Here is a 23,506-nt window from a genome sequence, read left to right as displayed (position 1 = left end):
CTCTAGTGGTGACATCAGGCAGCCAGCATGTTAAGTTTATTTGGAGCTCTGTATTAGAAAAACGGAGCTCCTGGTGATATAAAGATATATCAAGAAGTTACTCAGAACAGAACTTTAGATCTAAAAACGACGCAATGATAAAATGTAGAGAATCCCTTTAAATCTGTTACCTTCTCTTACTATATGATCTACCATTTGGTCTGGAAGTGCCTCTGTCTGCCCCATGTGACATATATGGCCAAGGCTCTATTCACTTCTATGGGGTTTGTGCCTTTATGAAAGTCTCATAGAAGTCGATGGAGCAGTGGCCACCACGTCCCATTATCATGAGGACCAATTAGGGATTCTTAATGACCCCAGCACTCCTCTGGTCTATGGTGGCCCCAACAACTGGACTCTTAGCAAGTAATAAGATGGGAGAACCTCCTTTAATAATCGCTTAGAATATCTAACTGAAGATTTGGCGACCTGTCTGATAGTTACAAAGAACCATCTTATAGTCTTAAGACACAAATTTCTACCGCCATTCATTTTACTGGCACGTCCACACATCCTGTTTTTGTTAATGGCCTTTATTACAGCAGATTGACACTGAGCTCCATGGGTGAGATCACAAATTTATCTTTAACAATGAGACCTTAAGAAAGCCCATTTGGTGATTGAGAAATTATTAAGAATTTGGCTTGTAACAGGATCGTAGAATTTCATAGGGTTACATGTAAAACGATCGGGTAAATTGAGACGGATATTGAAGTAGTTTTGATTTCGGGCAGAGGGCACGTCCGTCTTGTGAGGGCCACAGGTGTGCTATAGGTATAAGAAGCCGCTCTGTCATACTCAGCACATTGTCGGGGAGATGAGTGGACAATGGGGTGGACCTGTTCTTCTCTACTCCCTCTTAATGTATTCTTATAGAGGATCTGCTATTCCTTCTACGTACCTATGGCAAGAATTGAGACAGGAGATACCACAGGTAAGTCTTCAATTTCTAGATGATAAAGACAGAGACCTCTACTTAAGAACCCTGCTAGGACATGGGTCTTAGAGGTGCATTTTTCTTAAAGGGAGCCTGTCACATGGCAAATTCTGTCCGATCTGCAGGCAGTATGTTGTAGAGCAGGATGAGCTGAGCAGATTGATATGTCATTTAGTGGGAAAAGATTCAGTATAACTGTACACATCTAGTCTTTCTGACCCAAGCAGTCTAGTGGGCGGGCCTAATCAGTGACTACTAGGTACTCATGCGGGGAAGTTTGTCAGCCACTGATTAGCCCCGCCCACTGGACTGCTAGGGTGAGAAAGACTAGAGGTTATACACGTTATACTGAATCTTTTCCCACTAAATTATATATCAATCTGCTCAGCTCCTCCTGCTCTGTAACATGCTGTCTGTATACTGAATAGCATTTCAACATCACAGGTTCCCTTTAAGCCAAAGCTATTGAGGACAACCCTTCTCTCAGCATTCAGGGCACATGTCCCAAAGCAAACCAAAGTGTGAATGATCTAACACAGAAAAGGTTGGAAGTGTAGAACAATGAGGGAGGAAGTAGCTAACTTCTACTTCGGTTTTAAGGTATTTATAGCTGGCAGCCTTGGACTATAAATCCATAATGTTGTATTAAACATACTTGTAACCTTTGTACTGGATATATTATATATACTAGATCTATGAAGATGTCCCACTGGGACCTCAAGATCACTAGTATGAGGGGTTCCAGGCCCAGAAACATGACAAGGAGGAGTATGTGTAGAAGAGTGGTCAAGCATGGTGGGTCCTAGTGGTTGATCTCATAGCTGTCTAAGGCTGTGTTGGGCACTCCATGGTTCGGGACCGCCATCGGACCTGAATGACACAAAGCCGAACTACCAAGACACCTGTTACCCGTGGACTCCATAGACTATAATGGGGTCCATCGGGTGTCCTTCAGGTCTCCGCAGTTTTAATACTGAAACCGTGCAGGACTTTTCTCTCCACTGGTTTTCAGAAGTTTCTATGGCGGAGACCCTGACGCAGATGTGAACCTAGCCTAAGGCATACATGCCAACATTTAGCTGGTTGCGTCCAGGAGAGCAGCACGTATAGCGCATGTGAGGTTGTTCAGGTGAAATCATATCAACCGTTGGGCATGTCCATGCCCCCTTACTTGTGACATGGGCACTACATGTGCTGGCCGGGCCCCAGCATATGAGACGCGTCTGGTTCTCTGGCGTTGCAGGAGATTTGCCAGCTCTTCTGTGAGTCCAAAGGGTCGCCCATTTTTTAGGAGCTTCTGGGGGGCCATATTTACATTGGCACCAAACCTACCGCGCCATGGACATTTTTGTGATGGCCATCATAGGTGTATTTAGGAACACGCTAGCCCAGATGTAGTAACCAGCTGCGTCAGATTGACTACATACTGGATTCAGAAGCTTTGTATATACAATATCCTTGCGGGCCTGATACCTAAAGGTGAGGAGGAAATGTTCATCTCATTGTGAGCGAAGTTTTGGCAACTGCGGCCAAATTTAGTTATGGAACGTGTAACTGTGCTGCCACCTAGTGCTGAAGTGTAGAACAGCCTCTAAGCAGCCATCTCCTGTCATCACTTCAGAGACAGATGTGTGAAGTAATCCATACGATGACCTCACTATATGTGTATGGTATAAGCCACCAGGGGCTCGTGTTTTCTATCAGAGCCTGACAAGGTCATTCACAAGGTCAGGGAATTCCCCGGGACCAATGTCATTCCTCTTTTATCATATAGAAGTCGACGCTCTTATCTACTATTATATTATTAGAACTTATAACACATGTAAAAAAAAAATCCTGTTGCATTTTTCCACCTCCCATTGATGTTAATGTGTGTCCGCACGTAGATAGGTCAGGTCGCTTTTTTCCCCCTTCTAGCTGCAAAATCTGGGGGAAAAATCTGCTACTGACTATTGAAATAGGAGGCGGTTTTTGAGGCAGATTTTAAGACAAATTCCATCTCCGAACTCACCCTAAGTCTGAATACTTTGGCTCTATTCACATCTGTATCATAGTTTTTAACAGATGTAGCAGTACTTGTAAGGTTCCTATGATGCCCTAATTCTCTGTTTGCCCCCCTGTGTACCCAGGCTGTTACCTCCAATGCCGCCCCTCATCCTGCAGGCACAGGACAGGCGTATCCACAGATGGCAGATATCACAGCGCTGGTCACAGAGAGGTCTCATCAGCCACAGGAAGGTCCTACGTGGAGGAACAACCGCCCGCGGCTAAAAGGACGGCTATCCTCCATTGTGCCAGGGCTTGTACTGGTGAAGAAAAGGCTGAAATGGAAGTTGATGGTGGAAGGATACAGCAGCCAGCTGACCCTAGAGGAACAAAGGAGGACCCTGAGGCTAGCCTTCCGCATGTGGAGTGAAGTCACCCCTTTAATCTTTAGGGAGGTGACACCCAAGTCTACGCTCAGGACGGACATCATGCTGGGATTTGGAACAGGTAGGCAGATCAGTATAAAGCCCTGGATCAACTTGTCTTCACCAAAAGTCTAAAACCTGAAACTTATAATATTAACAGGGAGGCCAGGTCCTTCTTGTCCTTGTCCAATGAGTCCGCCATCACCACGTCTTAGGGCAGAGAGCGCCATAGTCTCACTGCTCGTACGATTAAGAAGCCCTGTCTACGATACTGGTGAAATGTTCTCCCCTCTAGACGTAAAGGATGTCCCCTTGTCACTGTCACCGGCCTAGGAATAGCGGCTGTCCCCTTGTCACTGTCACCAGCCTAGGTGTAGACGATGTCCCCTTGTCACTGTCACCGGCCTAGGTGTAGCGGATGTCCCCTTGTCACTGGCCTAGATGTAGACGATGTCCCCTTGTCACTGTCACTGGCCTAGGTGTAGCGGATGTCCCCTTGTCACTGTCACCAGCCTAGGTGTAGACGATGTCCCCTTGTCCCTGTCACCGGCCTAGGTGTAGCGGATGTCCCCTTGTCACTGTCACCAGCCTAGGTGTAGACGATGTCCCCTTGTCCCTGTCACCGGCCTAGGTGTAGCGGATGTCCCCTTGTCACTGTCACCGGCCTAGGTGTAGAGGATGTCTCCTTGTCACTGTCACCAGCCTAGGTGTAGACGATGTCCCCTTGTCCCTGTCACCGGCCTAGGTGTAGACGATGTCCCCTTGTCACTGTCACTGGCCTAGGTGTAGAGGATGTCCCCTTGTCACTGTCACTGGCCTAGATGTAGCGGATGTCCCCTTGTCACTGGCCTAGATGTAGACGATGTCCCCTTGTCCCTGTCACCGGCCTAGATGTAGACGATGTCCCCTTGTCACTGTCACTGGCCTAGGTGTAGACGATGTCCCCTTGTCACTGTCACCAGCCTAGGTGTAGACGATGTCCCCTTGTCACTGTCACCAGCCTAGGTGTAGCGGGTGTCCCCTTGTCCCTGTCACCGGCCTAGATGTAGACGATGTCCCCTTGTCACTGGCCTAGATGTAGACGATGTCCCCTTGTCCCTGTCACCAGCCTAGGTGTAGCGGGTGTCCCCTTGTCCCTGTCACCGGCCTAGGTGTAGACGATGTCCCCTTGTCACTGTCACCAGCCTAGATGTAGACGATGTCCCCTTGTCACTGTCACTGGCCTAGATGTAGACGATGTCCCCTTGTCCCTGTCACCGGCCTAGATGTAGACGATGTCCCCTTGTCCCTGTCACCGGCCTAGATGTAGACGATGTCCCCTTGTCCCTGTCACCGGCCTAGATGTAGACGATGTCCCCTTGTCCCTGTCACCGGCCTAGGTGTAGACGATGTCCCCTTGTCACTGTCACCGGCCTAGGTGTAGAGGACGTCCCCTTGTCCCTGTCACCGGCCTAGGTGTAGAGGATGTCCCCTTGTCCCTGTCACCGGCCTAGGTGTAGACGATGTCCCCTTGTCACTGTCACCGGCCTAGGTGTAGAGGATGTCCCCTTGTCCCTGTCACCGGCCTAGGTGTAGACGACGTCCCTTTGTCACTGTCACCGGCCTAGGTGTAGACGATGTCCCTTTGTCACTGTCACCGGCCTAGGTGTAGAGGATGTCCCCTTGTCACTGGCCTAGGTGTAGACGATGTCCCCTTGTCCCTGTCACTGGCCTAGGTGTAGACGATGTCCCCTTGTCACTGGCCTAGATGTAGACGATGTCCCCTTGTCACTGGCCTAGATGTAGACGATGTCCCCTTGTCACTGTCACCAGCCTAGGAGGAAAAAGATCATTAGAAAGTTCTTTTTTTCTTAAATTAATGTAGATTGTGAGCCCCATATAGGGATCACAATGTACATTATTTATTTTTCTTCCTATCAGTATATCTTTTGTAGAATGGGAGGAAATCCACACAAACACAAGGAGAACATACAAACCCCTTGCAGATGTTGTTCCTGGCAATATTCGAACCCAGGACTCCAGTGCTGCAAGGCTGCAGTGCTAACCACTGAGCCACTGCATTGCCCCTATCAGAAAGTTCTTTGTGTTGTCCCTTCATGTATTTGTACATTATTATTAGTCTTTTATTCTAAACTGAATAACCCCAAGTTTATTAATCTGTCTCTGTCCTCCACTCCTCCCATTCCTCTAATAACCTTGGTCACCCTTCTCTTTAGAGCAGTTATGTCCTCCTTATATACTGGAGCTCAAGATCGTGCACAATAGTAAGTGCGGCTGTACTAGTAATTTGTGCAAAAATAGTTCTTCTACTAAAATGCCTAACCTGACATTTAACTTACATTAAACTCCAATATTAACCCCAGTGGTACCCTACTGATTACTGTGACCCCTCCAATATTGACCCCTGTGTCACCCCACTGGTGACTGTGACTCCTACATTACTGTCCCATGTGACACCCCTCTTGTCACTGTGACCCCTCCAATACTGACCCCTGTGACACCCCACTGGTCACTGTGACCCCTCTAATACTGACCCCTGTGGCTCCTCACTGATTACTGTGATCCCCTCCAATACTGACCCCTGTGTCACTCCACTGGTGACTGTGACTCTTACATTACTGTCCCCTGTGACACCCCACTGGTCACTGTGACCCCTCCAATACTGACCCCTGTGGCACCCCACTGGTCACTGTGACCCCTCCAATATTGACCCCTGCAGCACTCCACTGGTCACTGTGACCCCTCTAATACTGACCCCTGTGGCACCCCACTGGTCACTGTGACCCCTCCAATACTGACCCCTGTGGCACCTCACTGATTACTGTGATCCCCTCTAGTGCTGACCTCTGTGGCAATCCACTGGTGACTGTGACCCCCCTCAATACTGATTCCTATGGTACGTCACTGGTCACTGTGACCCCTCCAATACTGACCCCTGTGGCACCCCACTGGTCACTGTGACCCCTCTAATACTGACCCCTGTGGCACCCCACTGGTCACTGTGACCCCTCCAATACTGACCCCTGTGGCACCTCACTGATTACTGTGATCCCCTCTAGTGCTGACCTCTGTGGCAATCCACTGGTGACTGTGACCCCCCTCAATACTGATTCCTATGGTACGTCACTGGTCACTGTGACCCCTCCAATACTGACCCCTGTGGCACCCCACTGGTCACTGTGACCCCTCTAATACTGACCCCTGTGGCACCCCACTGGTCACTGTGACCCCTCCAATACTGACCCCTGTGGCACCTCACCGATTACTGTGATCCCCTCTAGTGCTGACCTCTGTGGCAATCCACTGGTGACTGTGACCCCCCTCAATACTGATTCCTATGGTACGTCACTGGTCACTGTGACCCCTCCAATACTGACCCCTGTGGCACCCCACTGGTCACTGTGACCCCTCTAATACTGACCCCTGTGGCACCCCACTGGTCACTGTGACCCCTCCAATACTGACCCCTGTGGCACCTCACCGATTACTGTGATCCCCTCTAGTGCTGACCTCTGTGGCAATCCACTGGTGACTGTGACCCCCCTCAATACTGATTCCTATGGTACGTCACTGGTCACTGTGACCCCTCCAATACTGACCCCTGTGGCACCCCACTGGTCACTGTGACCCCTCTAATACTGACCCCTGTGGCACCCCTCTGGTCACTGTGACCCCTCCAATACTGACCCCTGTGGCACCTCACCGATTACTGTGATCCCCTCTAGTGCTGACCTCTGTGGCAATCCACTGGTGACTGTGACCCCCCTCAATACTGATTCCTATGGTACGTCACTGGTCAATGTGACCCCTACAATACTGACCCCTGTGGCACTCCACTGATCACTGTGACCCCTCTAGTACTGACCCCTGTGACACCCCACTGGTGACTGTGACTCCTACATTAATGTCCCCTGTGACACCCCACTGGTCACTGTGACCCCTCCAATACTGACCCCTGTGGCACCTCACTGATTACTGTGATCCCCTCTAGTGCTGACCTCTGTGGCAATCCACTGGTGACTGTGACCCCCCTCAATACTGATTCCTATGGTACCTCACTGGTCACTGTGACCCCTCCATTCCTGAATCCTGAGGCCCACCTTTGGTAACTATGGCCCACTCTGAGAATTTCCTTTTAGCAATCCTCTTTTGTTTCCTATCACTGAGCCACTTGTGGACCCAAATCCATATGTTTCCCCCCTAGTTCCAACACGCTCATTTTATATACCAACCTGCATTACCCATGTCCAGTGTAGAACTGGCCTCCATATAGAAGCCGATCAGATTAGTCTGACAGGACCGATTCCTCATAAGCCCCTGCTGGTTGGGTCCTATCTTTGACCTGCTTTTCCCTTGTGCCCTTTTTCCTAACCAGGTCGACATTTCGGCTGCCTCCAGGTATTTGTGGGTGATGGGAATGACTTGGCACATTCTACAAGCGACAAGGAAATCCACTTCAATGATGATCAACATTTCACAGCCAGTGGGCAACATGGCATTAGTCTGCTCAAGGTATGTGCCAGTGAATGTCAGTGTGATCACAGAAGACGGACACCATGTTTCTAGTAGTATTGTGTTGGTAATATAAAATATACTTACCTGGCCTACCCCTTATTCCAGCCTAGGACTGAAGAATGGGCACTTTAATATATAAAGCAGATTTCTTTTACTTGGTTTTCTTCTATTACTAATCTTGTGCCCTCTCTTAGGTGGCCGTACATGAGATAGGACACGTCCTGGGGTTACTTCACAGTCCTCGGGCCAATTCAGTGATGTCTCCATCCTACAGTACAGAGGGAAACAGCCTGGAACTGGGCCCCGGGGACCGCAGGGACATTCAGCAGCTATATGGTGAGACAATACAGACAAGTGGTGATATCTCCAGGCATAGGATACAGATAGAGGTGGGGAAATGTGCGCAAAACAGTAAGTAGTGGCGTGTACAGGCAATGGTAGAGACAAGTAATATCATGTACAAGCAGTAAAAGGGACAAGCAAAGTCCTGCACAGACAATGGAAGAGACAAGCAATAACATGTACAAGCAGTAATAGGAACAAGCAAAGTCCTGCACAGACAATGGTAGAGACAAGCAATAACACGTACAAGCAGTAATAGGGACAAGCAAAGTCCTGCACAGACAATGGTAGAGACAAGCAATAACATGTACAAGCAGTAATAGGGACAAGCAAAGTCCTGCACAGACAATGGTAAAGACAAGTAATATCATGTACAAGCAGTAAAAGGGACAAGCAAAGTCCTGCACAGACAATGGAAGAGACAAGCAATAACATGTACAAGCAGTAATAGGAACAAGCAAAGTCCTGCACAGACAATGGTAGAGACAAGCAATAACATGTACAAGCAGTAATAGGGACAAGCAAAGTCCTGCACAGACAATGGTAGAGACAAGCAATAACATGTACAAGCAGTAATAGGGACAAGCAAAGTCCTGCACAGACAATGGTAGAGACAAGCAATAACACGTACAAGCAGTAATAGGGACAAGCAAAGTCCTGCATAGACAATGGTAGAGACAAGCAATATCATGTACAAGCAGTAATAGGGACAAGCAAAGTCCTGCATAGACAATGGTAGAGACAAGCAATATCATGTACAAGCAGTAATAGGGACAAGCAAAGTCCTGCACAGACAATGGTAGAGACAAGCAATAACACGTACAAGCAGTAATAGGGACAAGCAAAGTCCTGCACAGACAATGGTAGAGACAAGCAATAACATGTACAAGCAGTAATAGGGACAAGCAAAGTCCTGCATAGACAATGGTAGAGACAAGCAATATCATGTACAAGCAGTAATAGGGACAAGCAAAGTCCTGCATAGACAATGGTAGAGACAAGCAATATCATGTACAAGCAGTAATAGGGACAAGCAAAGTCCTGCACAGACAATGGTAGAGACAAGCAATATCATGTACAAGCAGTAATAGGGACAAGCAAAGTCCTGCATAGACAATGGTAGAGACAAGCAATATCATGTACAAGCAGTAATGGTGAGACGACTGAATCTTCCAGGACTCTCTTCTTCCTCCATTCTCTGGACACTGACAGAGACACAAGACAATCATAGACAAGAAGTGACAAGCTGAGATATTAGAAGAGACAAGCGATTACAAGTACAGGCAACCTCAGAGGAAAGCAATGATTTTTTTCAGGTGATACTACAGACAAGCAAAGACTTATAGATTATGATAAAAACAGGTAAAGTAAGAAAATGATATGGACAAGATATGACATAGAAGGATAACACTAGAGACAAGGAAAAGTGTATAATGATATAGACAAGCAACAAGCAATATAAAGATACATGTACAGGCAGCATAGAGACAAGCAGGGGCATGTACAAGTAATATAGGGACAAGCAGGGACATGTACAAGTAATATAGGGACAAGCAGGGACATGTACAAGTAATATAGGGACAAGCAGGGACATGTACAAGTAATATAGGGACAAGCAGGGACATGTACAAGTAATATAGGGACAAGCAGGGACATGTACAAGTAATATAGGGACAAGCAGGGACATGTACAAGTAATATAGGGACAAGCAGGGACATGTACAAGTAATATAGGGACAAGCAGGGACATGTACAAGTAATATAGGGAGAAGCAGGAAAATGTACAGGTGATATAAGTACAAGCATTGACATGTACAGGCAATACAAAGGCAAGCAGTGAGACGTCGAAATAATATAGAGACAAGCAGGGGCATGTACAGATATTAGAAATACAAGCAGGGACAGGTACAGGTAATACAGAGACAAGCAGAGACATGTAAAGGAATATACAGACAAGACAAGCAAGGACATGAAAGGTAATAGAGACAAGCAGGGGCATGTACAGGTAATACAGAGACAAGCAGGGGCATGTACAGGTAATAGAGAGACAAGCAGGGGCATGTACAGGTAATAGAGAGACAAGCAGGGGCATGTACAGGTAATAGAGAGACAAGCAGGGGCATGTAAAGGAATATACAGACAAGACAAGCAAGGACATGAAAGGTAATAGAGACAAGCAGGGGCATGTACAGGTAATACAGAGACAAGCAGAGACATGTAAAGGAATATACAGACAAGACAAGCAAGGACATGAAAGGTAATAGAGACAAGCAGGGGCATGTACAGGTAATACAGAGACAAGCAGGGGCATGTACAGGTAATAGAGAGACAAGCAGGGGCATGTACAGGTAATAGAGAGACAAGCAGGGGCATGTACAGGTAATAGAGAGACAAGCAGGGGCATGTACAGGTAATAGAGAGACAAGCAGGGGCATGTACAGGTAATAGAGAGACAAGCAGGGGCATGTTCAGGTAATAGAGAGACAAGCAGGGACATGTACAGGTAATAGAGAGACAAGCAGGGACATGTACAGGTAATAGAGAGACAAGCAGGGACATGTACAGGTAATAGAGAGACAAGCAGGGACATGTACAGGTAATAGAGAGACAAGCAGGGGCATGTACAGGTAATAGAGAGACAAGCAGGGGCATGTACAGATAATAGAGAGACAAGCAGGGGCATGTACAGGTAATAGAGAGACAAGCAGGGGCATGTACAGGTAATACAGAGACAAGCAGGGGCATGTACAGGTAATACAGAGACAAGCAGGGGCATGTACAGGTAATAGAGAGACAAGCAGGGGCATGTTCAGGTAATAGAGAGACAAGCAGGGACATGTACAGGTAATAGAGAGACAAGCAGGGACATGTACAGGTAATAGAGAGACAAGCAGGGGCATGTACAGATATTAGAAATACAAGCAGGGACAGGTACAGGTAATACAGAGACAAGCAGAGACATGTAAAGGAATATACAGACAAGACAAGCAAGGACATGTAAGGTAATAGAGACAAGCAGGGGCATGTACAGGTAATACAGAGACAAGCAGGGGCATGTACAGGTAATACAGAGACAAGCAGGGGCATGTATAGGTAATAGAGAGACAAGCAGGGGCATGTACAGGTAATACAGAGACAAGCAGGGGCATGTACAGGTAATAGAGAGACAAGCAGGGGCATGTACAGGTAATACAGAGACAAGCAGGGGCATGTACAGGTAATAGAGAGACAAGCAGGGGCATGTACAGATAATAGAGAGACAAGCAGGGGCATGTACAGGTAATAGAGAGACAAGCAGGGGCATGTACAGGTAATAGAGAGACAAGCAGGGGCATGTACAGATAATAGAGAGACAAGCAGGGGCATGTACAGGTAATAGAGAGACAAGCAGGGGCATGTACAGGTAATACAGAGACAAGCAGGGGCATGTACAGGTAATACAGAGACAAGCAGGGGCATGTACAGGTAATAGAGAGACAAGCAGGGGCATGTACAGGTAATAGAGAGACAAGCAGGGACATGTACAGGTAATAGAGAGACAAGCAGGGATATGTACAGGTATTAGAGAGACAAGCAGGGGCAAGTACAGGTAATACAGAGACAAGCAGGGGCATGTACAGGTAATAGAGAGACAAGCAGCGGCATGTACAGGTAATAGAGAGACAAGCAGGGACATGTACAGGTAATAGAGAGACAAGCAGGGGCATGTACAGGTAATAGAGAGACAAGCAGGGGCATGTACAGGTAATAGAGAGACAAGCAGGGACATGTATAGGTAATAGAGAGACAAGCAGGGACATGTACAGGTAATAGAGAGACAAGTAGGGACATGTACAGGTAATATAGAGACAAGCAGGGGCATGTACACGTAATATAGAGACAAGCAGGGACATGTACAGGTAATAGAGAGACAAGTAGGGACATGTACAGGTAATAGAGAGACAAGTAGGGACATGTACAGGTAATATAGAGACAAGCAGGGACATGTACAGGTAATAGAGAGACAAGTAGGGACATGTACAGGTAATAGAGAGACAAGTAGGGACATGTACAGGTAATAGAGAGACAAGCAGGGGCATGTACAGGTAATAGAGAGACAAGCAGGGACATGTACAGGTAATAGAGAGACAATCAGGGGCATGTACAGGTAATAGAGAGACAAGCAGGGACATGTACAGGTAATAGAGAGACAAGCAGGGACATGTACAGGTAATATAGAGACAAGCAGGGGCATGTACAGGTAATAGAGAGACAAGCAGGGGCATGTACAGGTAATAGAGAGACAAGCAGGGGCATGTACAGGTAATAGAGAGACAAGCAGGGGCATGTACAGGTTATAGAGAGACAAGCAGGGACATGTACAGGTAATAGAGAGACAAGCAGTGGCATGTACAGGTAATATAGAGTACATTAACATTACCCTGATCACACAGTGCCTGTCGGGATCCCCAGTGATTAGCTGTAATCTGTGGGGGAACCTGGAAGCAAGTATTTATTTTTTCTGCAGCACCTCCACAGGAGAGATGAAGCATTACACAATGTCCATGTGCAATGCAGGACAGGACAAGTCCTCTAGAGCAAGGGATACTCTTTATAACCGCGTACCCCTTATATATATACCGTATATGTGTGTTATATACTGTCACCAATTATGTTGATGTACCTACATATTAATACCAGCCTGTATCATGGCCACCCTTTAGCTTCCACAGAATGGTCCTAGCACCCGGGCCCTGTGCCAGGCTGTTAGGTTTAGGGGTCCCGGACATGAGAATTGCTGAGTCTTTCATGTTTTCCAGGGGTTTGTGAGGGTCCATTTGATGCCGTCTTTGATTGGCTATGGGCAGAGCGGAGTCCTAGGGGGACAAAGACCTGGAGATTCAACACGTTCTTCCTTAGAGGACGATGGTCTTGGTTGTATGAAAACAAAAACAACAGAACCCGTCCCCGGGACCCTAGACTGACGTCTACAGAATGGGGGATCCCGCCCCAAACCAAGGTGGATGCAGTGCTGCAGATCTGGGGATCAGCTGAGCAGGAGACGTATTTCTTTGCAGGTCAGAACATACACTAAGAAACCTTCCATGGGGGCGATATCAATTATGGGTCCAGTAATAGGTGTTAACCACTTCATGACCAGGCCATTTTTCCCTGGACTGGACACATTTTCGTGGTTTTCTGTCTGACACCCTGCCCCCCACCGGTCAGCTCTTCGGGGCACAGTATACAGAACTGCTCTATACGCCATGTAGTGGCCATACCGTGCTACTGCACCTCCCATTCACTGGGCAGGGGTGGGCATCACAGTTCTGGATACTAAAAACTATCTTTTTTGCAGGCGCTCATGTCTGGACGTATCACTCCGACAAATCTAACGTGATCTCTGTGGATTCCCATGGACATAAATTCCCTCAACTTATCCACGAGAGATTTCCTGGGATCACCGGACCTATCGATGCCGCATACTACAATCACACCCAGAAAACCGTATACTTCTTTACCGGACTGATGGTAAGAGCATGTGAGCCCATACTATTAATAGGGTTGTACGTCCAAAAACAGCGCCACCCTAGTCCACAGGTTGTGTGTGGTATTGCACGTAGATCTTATGTAAATAAATCAGGCTGGGCAGCAAAAATGCATGCAAGCTGTGGCTCTAATATAGCGACACCCTTGAAATTAGGAAAAAAGGGTGCCTTCCTTCAAAAACAGCGCCACTCCTGAGCACAGGTTGTGTGTGGTATTACAGCTCTGCTCCACTTATGTGAATAAAACTAAGCTGCAATTCCAAACACAACCTGAGCACAGGTGTGGCGCTGTTTTTTGAAAGGAAGCCACCTTGTTTAACCCGATTAAGATTTAGTTCGCTACGTAGGATTAATGATTTCTGTTGTATTACAAGGAAAGACCAGGCCAGCCAAAGATGGCCGGGGACTCTTGTCTGTGACTCCTTGACTAAGGTTAGTGAATGGAGTCACATTGTACCGCGACCGTTCAAGCAAAGTTCGACTCGAGGTCGCAGATACTAACATTAGCGAAGGAGTTGAAGGACAACCCAGTGATGTTGATCAAGCAATGGGAGTCGCAGTCAAAGCCGCCATATAGAAGGGGCGACTACATTACTTTTACTGACATCTCCTTCTCTAATCTGACACTTAGGTCACCGTCTTTGATATCAAGACCCGCCAGCTCCTTGAAGGATACCCGCGGAGGATTACTGAGATGTTCCCTCCAGTACTACCCCACGACCACCCTATTGGGGATCTGGATGCGGCCTACTACTCCCATACACACCAGGCCTTGTTCTTCTTTAAGGGCGTCTATTTTTGGAAGGTGGCAGGACCCCCGGAGAGATCACAGAATGGCAGCCTGCCCAATAATGGGGTACTGCCCAGTAACAGAGTGTCTGACCAGTGGTTTGATATCTGTGACTAGTGATAGCACCGAGCAATGTATAATGCCATGTGATGTGATATGCCCCTCCGCCTGTATGGTCATAGTAGTGTATTACACTCTGGGGTACCGACTCTCATTGAGGATATTCAGTTGATGTTTGGAGTGTTACAGGCAATGCTTGCTGGGAAAAGGTATGCAAATGATCTCTCACTACTGCCACCTATAGGTAGGTACACTGTGGGGCAATGTCTGATCCGTAAAAGAGTCTGAAACATGACTAGGGATAGTAGTGTCATGGATCGCATCTCTAGTTATTGGGAGGAATTTCTCACCCGCTATGACACTTTCCCATTATTCAGAGGGTCCGGAGTCTTCCTAAATCAGTCATACACCACTAATATGACTAATATCGAGTCGAATCCAACTGTGAACAAATCGGTTCGCTCATCCCTGGTCAAAAGACACTTAAAGGCATGGTCAATGTTACACCATAACTCTCTGATAGATGCAGGTCCCAGGTCTGGGCCCCACATCTACATCTTATGGCCCCTGAGAAAGGGAGGTGGCCGTGTATTAGCGACTCCCTCCATATATAAGGACATACAAAGACTTATATCCTTCTTGTTGGAGGTTTGGCTCCAAAAACAGTCACAAGCTTCACCAAAACTGGCATCATGTGTGATTCCAGGGAAAGGTATCTATCTATCTATTATCTATCTATCATCTATCTATCTATCTATCTATCTATCTATCTATCTATCTATTATCTATCTATCTATCTATCTATCTATCTATCTATCTATCTATTATCTATCTATCTATCTATCTATCTATCTATCTATCTCCTATCTATCTATCTATCTATTATCTATCTATCTATCTATCTATCTATCTATCTATCTATCTATCTCTCATATCCATCTATCTATCTAGAAACAAAAAGAAATGTACAGCAGCACTAAATACAAAAAACAGAATTTGATTGAATATTGTAACACATTTGTAAACTAAATTCTGGATTATCAGATGCCACCTTAAAGAAATTTCACATTTCACATTTTTTTTTAACAAATGTATTTTTGTATCCTGTACTGCGTATCAAGCTGTTTTCGTGTCAATAAATATTAATATCAATATGGGTCTCACATGTCCCCCCTGTTTTATGGTTTTATGTTCTAGTTGTAAATTTTACATTTTATTCCATTTTCTGTACATGTTTGTGGGGGCTAGAGATGAGCGAACAGTGAAATATTCGATATTCGTTTCGATTAGAGCCTCAATATTCGACTACTCAATCGAATATCGAATCCCATTATAGTCTATGGGAAAAAATGCTTGTTTCAGGGGAACCACTATTCCACTAAAGGAGAGTCACCAAGTCCACGAGTAGCAGGAGGAGAGTGTTTAGGAGGAGCGCTGTGCAGTTAAAGTGCACGGACCGCATTATAGTCTATGGGGTCCGTGCAATTTAACTGCACAGCACTTGCAGTTGCGCTGATAAAAAGTAAGCTCCCTCGTAACAGCAAGCTGCCAGCTCTCCTGACTAGCAAGGACGAGCCTGCGGCAAATCAACACTGGTTCTGCAGCCTCCTCACAGACGAGCCTCCGGCAGAACCAGCGTTGATTGGCCAAATGCTGTACACTGGCCAATCAACGCTGGTCAATGCATTCCTATGAGAAAAAGTAAGCTCCCTTGTAAACGCAAGCTGCCAGCTCTCCTGACTAGCAAGGACGAGCCTGCTGCAGAACCAGTGTTGATTTGCCGAATGCTATACACTGTATAGCATTCGGCCAATCAACACTGACTCTGAATCAAATATTTACTCCGAATAGCTAGTAGTATTCGATCGAGTACGAACAGTTCGAATACCGTAGAATACCTACTCGATCGAATACTACTCTCTCATCTCTAGTGGGGGCCAAAAATGGACAAATAGGACTTATGTACCACATTTAATAACTATATTTGGCACTTTCTTACTTGCCCAACTAAGGGTGGGGCTTAAGATGCAACACTGTGCCCAAAAAATGCACCAGAATTTTGGCACATTTTGTTGTTGGAAATTAAACTAATAAATATTATCCTGTCACCCACTCGGATAAAACTATCCAATCTAAGGCTGGAAAACACAGCGGCGCTGAGTCGATGCTCTGGGTTCTGCTGACAGACTTGCTTCCGGTTGCCTCGTTAGCGCAGTAGGTAGCGCGTCAGTCTCATAATCTGAAGGTCGTGAGTTCGATCCTCACACGGGGCACTTTTGTCACGAGATTTTTCTATCCCTCTTGCCCTGATAACCACAGTCTTTCGCCACTGCGGACCCAAACGTTACCGATGAAACAGTAAGGGGAGCCAAGCTGACAGAGGGGATACAGGAGGTCTTTGAGTCCCTTCCCTGGACACCTTGGAGTTAGAAGGGAGAGATGGGAACGTTTTGAGCTATGAAGCCAAACTGGGGTCTTGTGGCGAAGGGAGGAAGGAAGGGCTAAAGGCGGTCTTTGGCGTTTGCGGCCGCCCGCCGACAGCAGGTCTGACCCAAATACTTTAACGCTGCAAAGCAGTTTCTGGATTGGTGCAAGTCTAGAAAAAGGCTCATTTCCATACCGGGAGTTGAACCCGGGCCACCTGGGTGAGAACCAGGAATCCTAACCGCTAGACCATATGCATACCTCCCAACCGTCCCGATTTCCGCGGGACAGTCACGATTTGGGTGACATGTCCCGCGGTCCCGGTTGGAGGGAGGTATGTCCCGATTTCAACTCAGATCTGCGTCCATAGGACGCAGATCTGAGTTGAACACATATGCGGCTGAAGCAAGGAGCTGACACAGGTCAGCTCCTCGCTTCGCCGCTGCCCGCCTCTCTCGCTGACACATGCGGCTGAAGCAATGAGCTGACCTGTGTCAGCTCCTCGCTTTGCTGCTGCCGCCGGCTCCTGGCTTGTCACATCGCATGTGTCAGCGAGAGAGACACGCAGCGGCGAAGCGAGGAGCTGACCTGTGTCATCTCCTTCCTTCAGCCGCATGTGTCAGGGAGAGAGGTGGGCAGCGGCGAAGCGAGGAGCTGACCTGTGTCAGCTCCTTCCTTCAGCCGCACGTGTCAGCGAGAGAGGCGGGCAGAGAGCGACGAGGGAGCGGAGGAGAAGGTAAGTTTAATGTGGAGGTGGAACGTGAATCTGGGGGCAGATGAAGGAGAGGACGGCATGACACTGGGGGCAGAGATGGAGAGGACGGCATGACACTGGGGGCAGAGATGTGGGGACATGAATCTGGGGGCAGAGATGGAGAGGACATGAATCTGGGGGCAGAGATGTGGGGACATGAATCTGGGGGCAGAGATGGGGGGACATGAATCTGGGGGCAGAGATGGGGGACATGAATCTGGGGGCAGAGATGGAGGGGACATGAAACTGGGGGCAGAGATGGGGGACATGAATCTGGGAGCAGAGATGGAGGGGACATGAATCTGGGGGCAGAGATGGAGGGACATGAATCTGGGGGCAGAGATGGAGGGGACATGAATCTGGGGGCAGAGATGGAGGGGACATGAATCTGGGGGCAGAGATGGAGGGGACATGAATCTGGGGGCAGAGATGGGGGGACATGAATCTGGGGGCAGAGATGGAGGGGACATGAATCTGGGGGCAGAGATGGAGGGACTTGAATCTGGGGGCAGAGATGGAGGGGACATGAATCTGGGGGCAGAGATGGAGGGGACATGAATCTGGGGGCAGAGATGGAAGAGGGACATGAAACTGGGGGCAGATGAAGGGTGTATATGAAACTGGGGGAGAGATAGAGGGGGGACATATAATTTACGGGTGACTGTAGGAGGATTATATTGTGTGCGGGCACATGAAAAACTAATGAGTGGGCGGAGTCAACACAAAAGTGGGCGGGGCTAAATTTGCAGCACATTTTGTCCCTCTTTCAGTTCTTCAAAAGTTGGGAGGTATGCATATGGGAACCATGGCGTGGGGCTGAGCTAGTAACCGAAAAAGTTTTCTGGCTTTGAGTACTCTACTTTTACGTCACGCTTAGAGGGAGCCTGTCACCAGAACCCGGCATATCAACCCAGCCCCGCCGACAGATAGGTTAGGGTCGCCTGAGTCAAACAGCGTTTTCTCCTGCTGAAGGGGTGCCTCCGTTGCCCAGATATGGCTGTTTTTGTCGATACGCAAAAGAGCTCCCTGGAGCGACCAGGGCGGTGCCGTTGCTCCAAAGAGTTGAGCGGCAACGCCCTCATTCCTCATACTTGCATTCCTACTAATTCCATATTGACAAAATATCTATCTATCCATATATATATATATATATATATATATATATATATATATATATATATATATATATATATACATACGATTATTCAGACATCTGTGCTCTGTTCTGCAGTCTGATCACAGTTTAGCAGATTGCTCCTTTCTTTATGGCGCATGCAGTTCCCACAGCTGACCACTGGGTGTCTCTGTATCCCCAGTCACCATTGTGTCCTCCTCTCCTCTTTAGTACATTGGTGCTGGGAAGTAACTTGATATATTGGGGCATAAATTGTAATATAATAAACCAAACTAAAAATAACACAAATATAACCAGCCCTCTCGTGACTCAAGGAAATGAGAGACAAAGGTACGGCAGCGAGTGCCAAAAATCACAAATTACACCCATAAAGTCAATTTTGGCCTTAGAGTAACCTTCGGGGTAATACTGCTTTTACCCCACCCATACAGTTATACTAACCTGTGATCCCCTCCGATCCTGAGATCATTGGGGGTCTTCATACAGATGGCATAGCAGCCGCATGTTCAGATCCTGAGCAGTGATTGTCATTTCCTTCAGGGGGATTTGGTTATTTGGGGTCTTTTTTTTACAGGGCGAGTTGTAGATTTTTTAGGTTTTGAATGTGTTCCCTATCTACAGGGCAGGTGATAAGCCTTAGATAGGTGGGGATCTGACTGCTGGGACCCCCAACCAATCAATAGAATCGGGGTCCCCCTTTATGAATGAAGCTGGGTTTGCACATGTGTCACTAGATACAACGTGTGCACCCAAGCTCCTATAATCACAGGGGGGTCCATTCATCAGACCCCCACATATCAGACACTTGCACCCACATAACTTGAGATTATGGGATAAGCCCTGTAACGTTTGCTTCTAGTGCTATAGATGTAGGACGGGTGACATCAAGGGGTTAATTTATAGGATTTTGTTTATTATTATTGCAGAATATTTCATATTTTCTTCAATTATAATTTCTCCATATCTAGAAACAGTCAGGTAAGAGATGCTCAACTTCACCACTAGAGGTCCCCCTCTATCTTCACTGCTTTCTTAAGACTATTGATGAGGAGTGAAGAACTTTCCTATGTTCTCCTGCCTGAGCATTCTGGTAGTAAAGACATTGTTTATGATCAGAAAAATATGGCGGCTTACTTATAAAAACAGCGCCATCTTGTTCACTGGTTGTGTCATGTATTGCCGTCTGCTGGTTCAGTTGCAATACCACACACTACCTGAGGAGCTGTGATGTCACTGGTGTACATGATTACAGAATGACATCACCACGGTGTATAAGGCAGGCTGTGATGTCACTGGTGTATATGATTACAGAATGACATCACTATAGTGTATAAGGCGGCCTGTGATGTCACTGGTGTATATGATTACAGAATGACATCACTATAGTGTATAAGGCGGCCTGTGATGTCACTGGTGTATATGATTACAGAGTGACATCACTATAGTGTATAAGGCAGGTTGTGATGTCACTGGTGTATATGATTACAGAATGACATCACTACAATGTATAAGGCAGGCTGTGATGTCACTGGTGTATATGATTACAGAATGACATCACTATGGTGTATAAGGCGGCCTGTGATGTCACTGGTGTATATGATTACAGAATGACATCACTATAGTGTATAAGGCGGCCTGTGATGTCACTGGTGTATATGATTACAGAATGACATCACTATGGTGTATAAAGCAGGCTGTGATGTCACTGGTGTATATGATTACAGAATGACATCACTATGGTGTATAAGGCGGCCTGTGATGTCACTGGTGTATATGATTACAGAATGACATCACTATAGTGTATAAGGAAGCCTGTGATGTCACTGGTGTATATGATTACAGAATGACATCACTATAGTGTATAAGGCAGGCTGTGATGTCACTGGTGTATATGATTACAGAATGACATCACTATAGTGTATAAGGCGGCCTGTGATGTCACTGGTGTATATGATTACAGAATGACATCACTATAATGTATAAGGCGGCCTGTGATGTCACTGGTGTATATGATTACAGAATGACATCACTATAGTGTATAAGGCGGCCTGTGATGTCACTGGTGTATATGATTACAGAATGACATCACTATAATGTATAAGGCGGCCTGTGATGTCACTGGTGTATATGATTACAGAATGACATCACTATAGTGTATAAGGCGGCCTGTGATGTCACTGGTGTAAATGATTACAGAATGACATCACCACAGTGTATAAGGCGGCCTGTGATGTCACTGGTGTATATGATTACAGAATGACATCACCACAGTGTATAAGGCAGGCTGTGATGTCACTGGTGTATATGATTACAGAATGACATCACTATGGTGTATAAGGCGGCCTGTGATGTCACTGGTGTATATGATTACAGAATGACATCACTATAGTGTATAAGGCAGGCTGTGATGTCACTGGTGTATTTGATTACAGAATGACATCACTATAGTGTATAAGGTGGCCTGTGATGTCACTGGTGTAAATGATTACAGAATGACATCACCACAGTGTATAAGGCAGGCTGTGATGACACTGGTGTATATGATTACAGAATGACATCACCACAGTGTATAAGGCAGGCTGTGATGTCACTGGTGTATATGATTACAGAATGACATCACTATAGTGTATATGGCAGGCTGTGATGTCACTGGTGTAAATGATTACAGAATGACATCACTATAGTGTATAAGGCAGGCTGTGATGTCACTGATGTATATGATTACAGAATGACATCACTATAGTGTATAAGGAAGCCTGTGATGTCACTGGTGTATATGATTACAGAATGACATCACTATAGTGTATAAGGTAGGCTGTGATGTCACTGGTGTATATGATTACAGAATGACATCACCACAGTGTATAAGGCAGGCTGTGATGTCACTGGTGTATATGATTACAGAATGACATCACTATAGTGTATAAGGCAGGCTGTGATGTCACTGGTGTATATGATTACAGAATGACATCACTATGGTGTATAAGGCGGCCTGTGATGTCACTGGTGTATATGATTACAGAATGACATCACTATAGTGTATATGGCAGGCTGTGATGTCACTGGTGTATATGATTACAGAATGACATCACTATAGTGTATAAGGCGGCCTGTGATGTCACTGATGTATATGATTACAGAATGACATCACTATGGTGTATAAGGCAGGCTGTGATGTCACTGGTGTATATGATTACAGAATGACATCACTATAGTGTATAAGGCGGCTTGTGATGTCACTGGTGTATATGATTACAGAATGACATCACTACAGTGTATAAGGTAGCCTGTGATGTCACTGGTGTATATGATTACAGAATGACATCACTATAGTGTATAAGGCAGGCTGTGATGTCACTGGTGTATATGATTACAGAATGACATCACTACAGTGTATAAGTTGGCCTGTGATGTCACTGGTGTATATGATTACAGAATGACATCACCACAGTGTATAAGGCAGGCTGTGATGTCACTGGTGTATATGATTACAGAATGACATCACTATGGTGTATAAGGCGGCCTGTGATGTCACTGGTGTAAATGATTACAGAATGACATCACTATAGTGTATAAGGCAGGCTGTGATGTCAATGGTGTATATGATTACAGAATGACATCACTATAGTGTATAAGGCGGCCTGTGATGTCACTGGTGTATATGATTACAGAATGACATCACCACAGTGTATAAGGCGGCCTGTGATGTCACTGGTGTATATGATTACAGAATGACATCACTATAGTGTATAAGGAAGCCTGTGATGTCACTGGTGTATATGATTACAGAATGACATCACTATAGTGTATAAGGCAGGCTGTGATGTCACTGGTGTATATGATTACAGAATGACATCACTATAGTGTATAAGGCAGGCTGTGATGTCACTGGTGTATATGATTACAGAATGACATCACTATAGTGTATAAGGAAGCCTGTGATGTCACTGGTGTATATGATTACAGAATGACATCACTATAGTGTATAAGGAAGCCTGTGATGTCACTGGTGTATATGATTACAGAATGACATCACTATAATGTATAAGGCGGCCTGTGATGTCACTGGTGTATATGATTACAGAATGACATCACTATAGTGTATAAGGCGGCCTGTGATGTCACTGGTGTATATGATTACAGAATGACATCACCACAGTGTATAAGGCGGCCTGTGATGTCACTGGTGTATATGATTACAGAATGACATCACTATAGTGTATAAGGCAGGCTGTGATGTCACTGGTGTATATGATTACAGAAAGACATCACCACAGTGTATAAGGCGGCCTGTGATGTCACTGGTGTATATGATTACAGAATGACATCACTATAGTGTATAAGGCGGCCTGTGATGTCACTGGTGTATATGATTACAGAATGACATCACTATAGTGTATAAGGCAGGCTGTGATGTCACTGGTGTATATGATTACAGAATGACATCACTATAGTGTATAAGGAGGCCTGTGATGTCACTGGTGTATATGATTACAGAATGACATCACTATAATGTATAAGGCGGCCTGTGATGTCACTGGTGTATATGATTACAGAATGACATCACTATAG

At 46.2% G+C, this 23,506-nt stretch overlaps 1 protein-coding gene and 2 non-coding genes across 3 annotated transcripts; 2 read left to right on the top strand and 1 right to left on the bottom strand.

Moving 5' to 3' along the window:
- The first annotated feature begins 942 nt into the window (after positions 1–942).
- Positions 943–14,678, top strand: LOC142204444 (matrix metalloproteinase-21-like). Its single transcript, XM_075275756.1, has 7 exons — positions 943–973; positions 3,140–3,469; positions 7,763–7,899; positions 8,097–8,238; positions 13,043–13,300; positions 13,582–13,754; positions 14,403–14,678. Exons 1-7 carry the CDS (start codon positions 943–945, stop codon positions 14,676–14,678), a joined length of 1,347 nt encoding a protein of 448 aa, XP_075131857.1.
- Positions 14,679–16,821: 2,143 nt separating this feature from the next.
- On the top strand, positions 16,822–16,894 carry TRNAM-CAU (transfer RNA methionine (anticodon CAU)). Its single transcript has one exon. It is a non-coding gene; the product is annotated as a tRNA-Met (tRNA).
- Positions 16,895–17,232: 338 nt separating this feature from the next.
- On the bottom strand, positions 17,233–17,303 carry TRNAE-CUC (transfer RNA glutamic acid (anticodon CUC)). Its single transcript has one exon. It is a non-coding gene; the product is annotated as a tRNA-Glu (tRNA).
- Between the last annotated feature and the right edge of the window lie 6,203 nt (positions 17,304–23,506).

Source organism: Leptodactylus fuscus, chromosome 5 (genome assembly GCF_031893055.1).
Source record: "Leptodactylus fuscus isolate aLepFus1 chromosome 5, aLepFus1.hap2, whole genome shotgun sequence".
Classification (NCBI taxonomy): Eukaryota; Metazoa; Chordata; class Amphibia; order Anura; family Leptodactylidae; genus Leptodactylus; species Leptodactylus fuscus.
This window is presented reverse-complemented; position numbering and strand designations above follow the sequence as displayed.

Excerpts from the sequence above, each read along its gene's own strand:
- LOC142204444 (XM_075275756.1), top strand. The coding sequence starts at position 943 with ATGGCAAGAATTGAGACAGGAGATACCACAG. Across the intron at positions 3,470-7,762 it reads CATGCTGGGATTTGGAACAG|GTCGACATTTCGGCTGCCTC; the intron begins GTAGGCAGATCA and ends TTTCCTAACCAG. Across the intron at positions 13,301-13,581 it reads GGAGACGTATTTCTTTGCAG|GCGCTCATGTCTGGACGTAT; the intron begins GTCAGAACATAC and ends TCTTTTTTGCAG.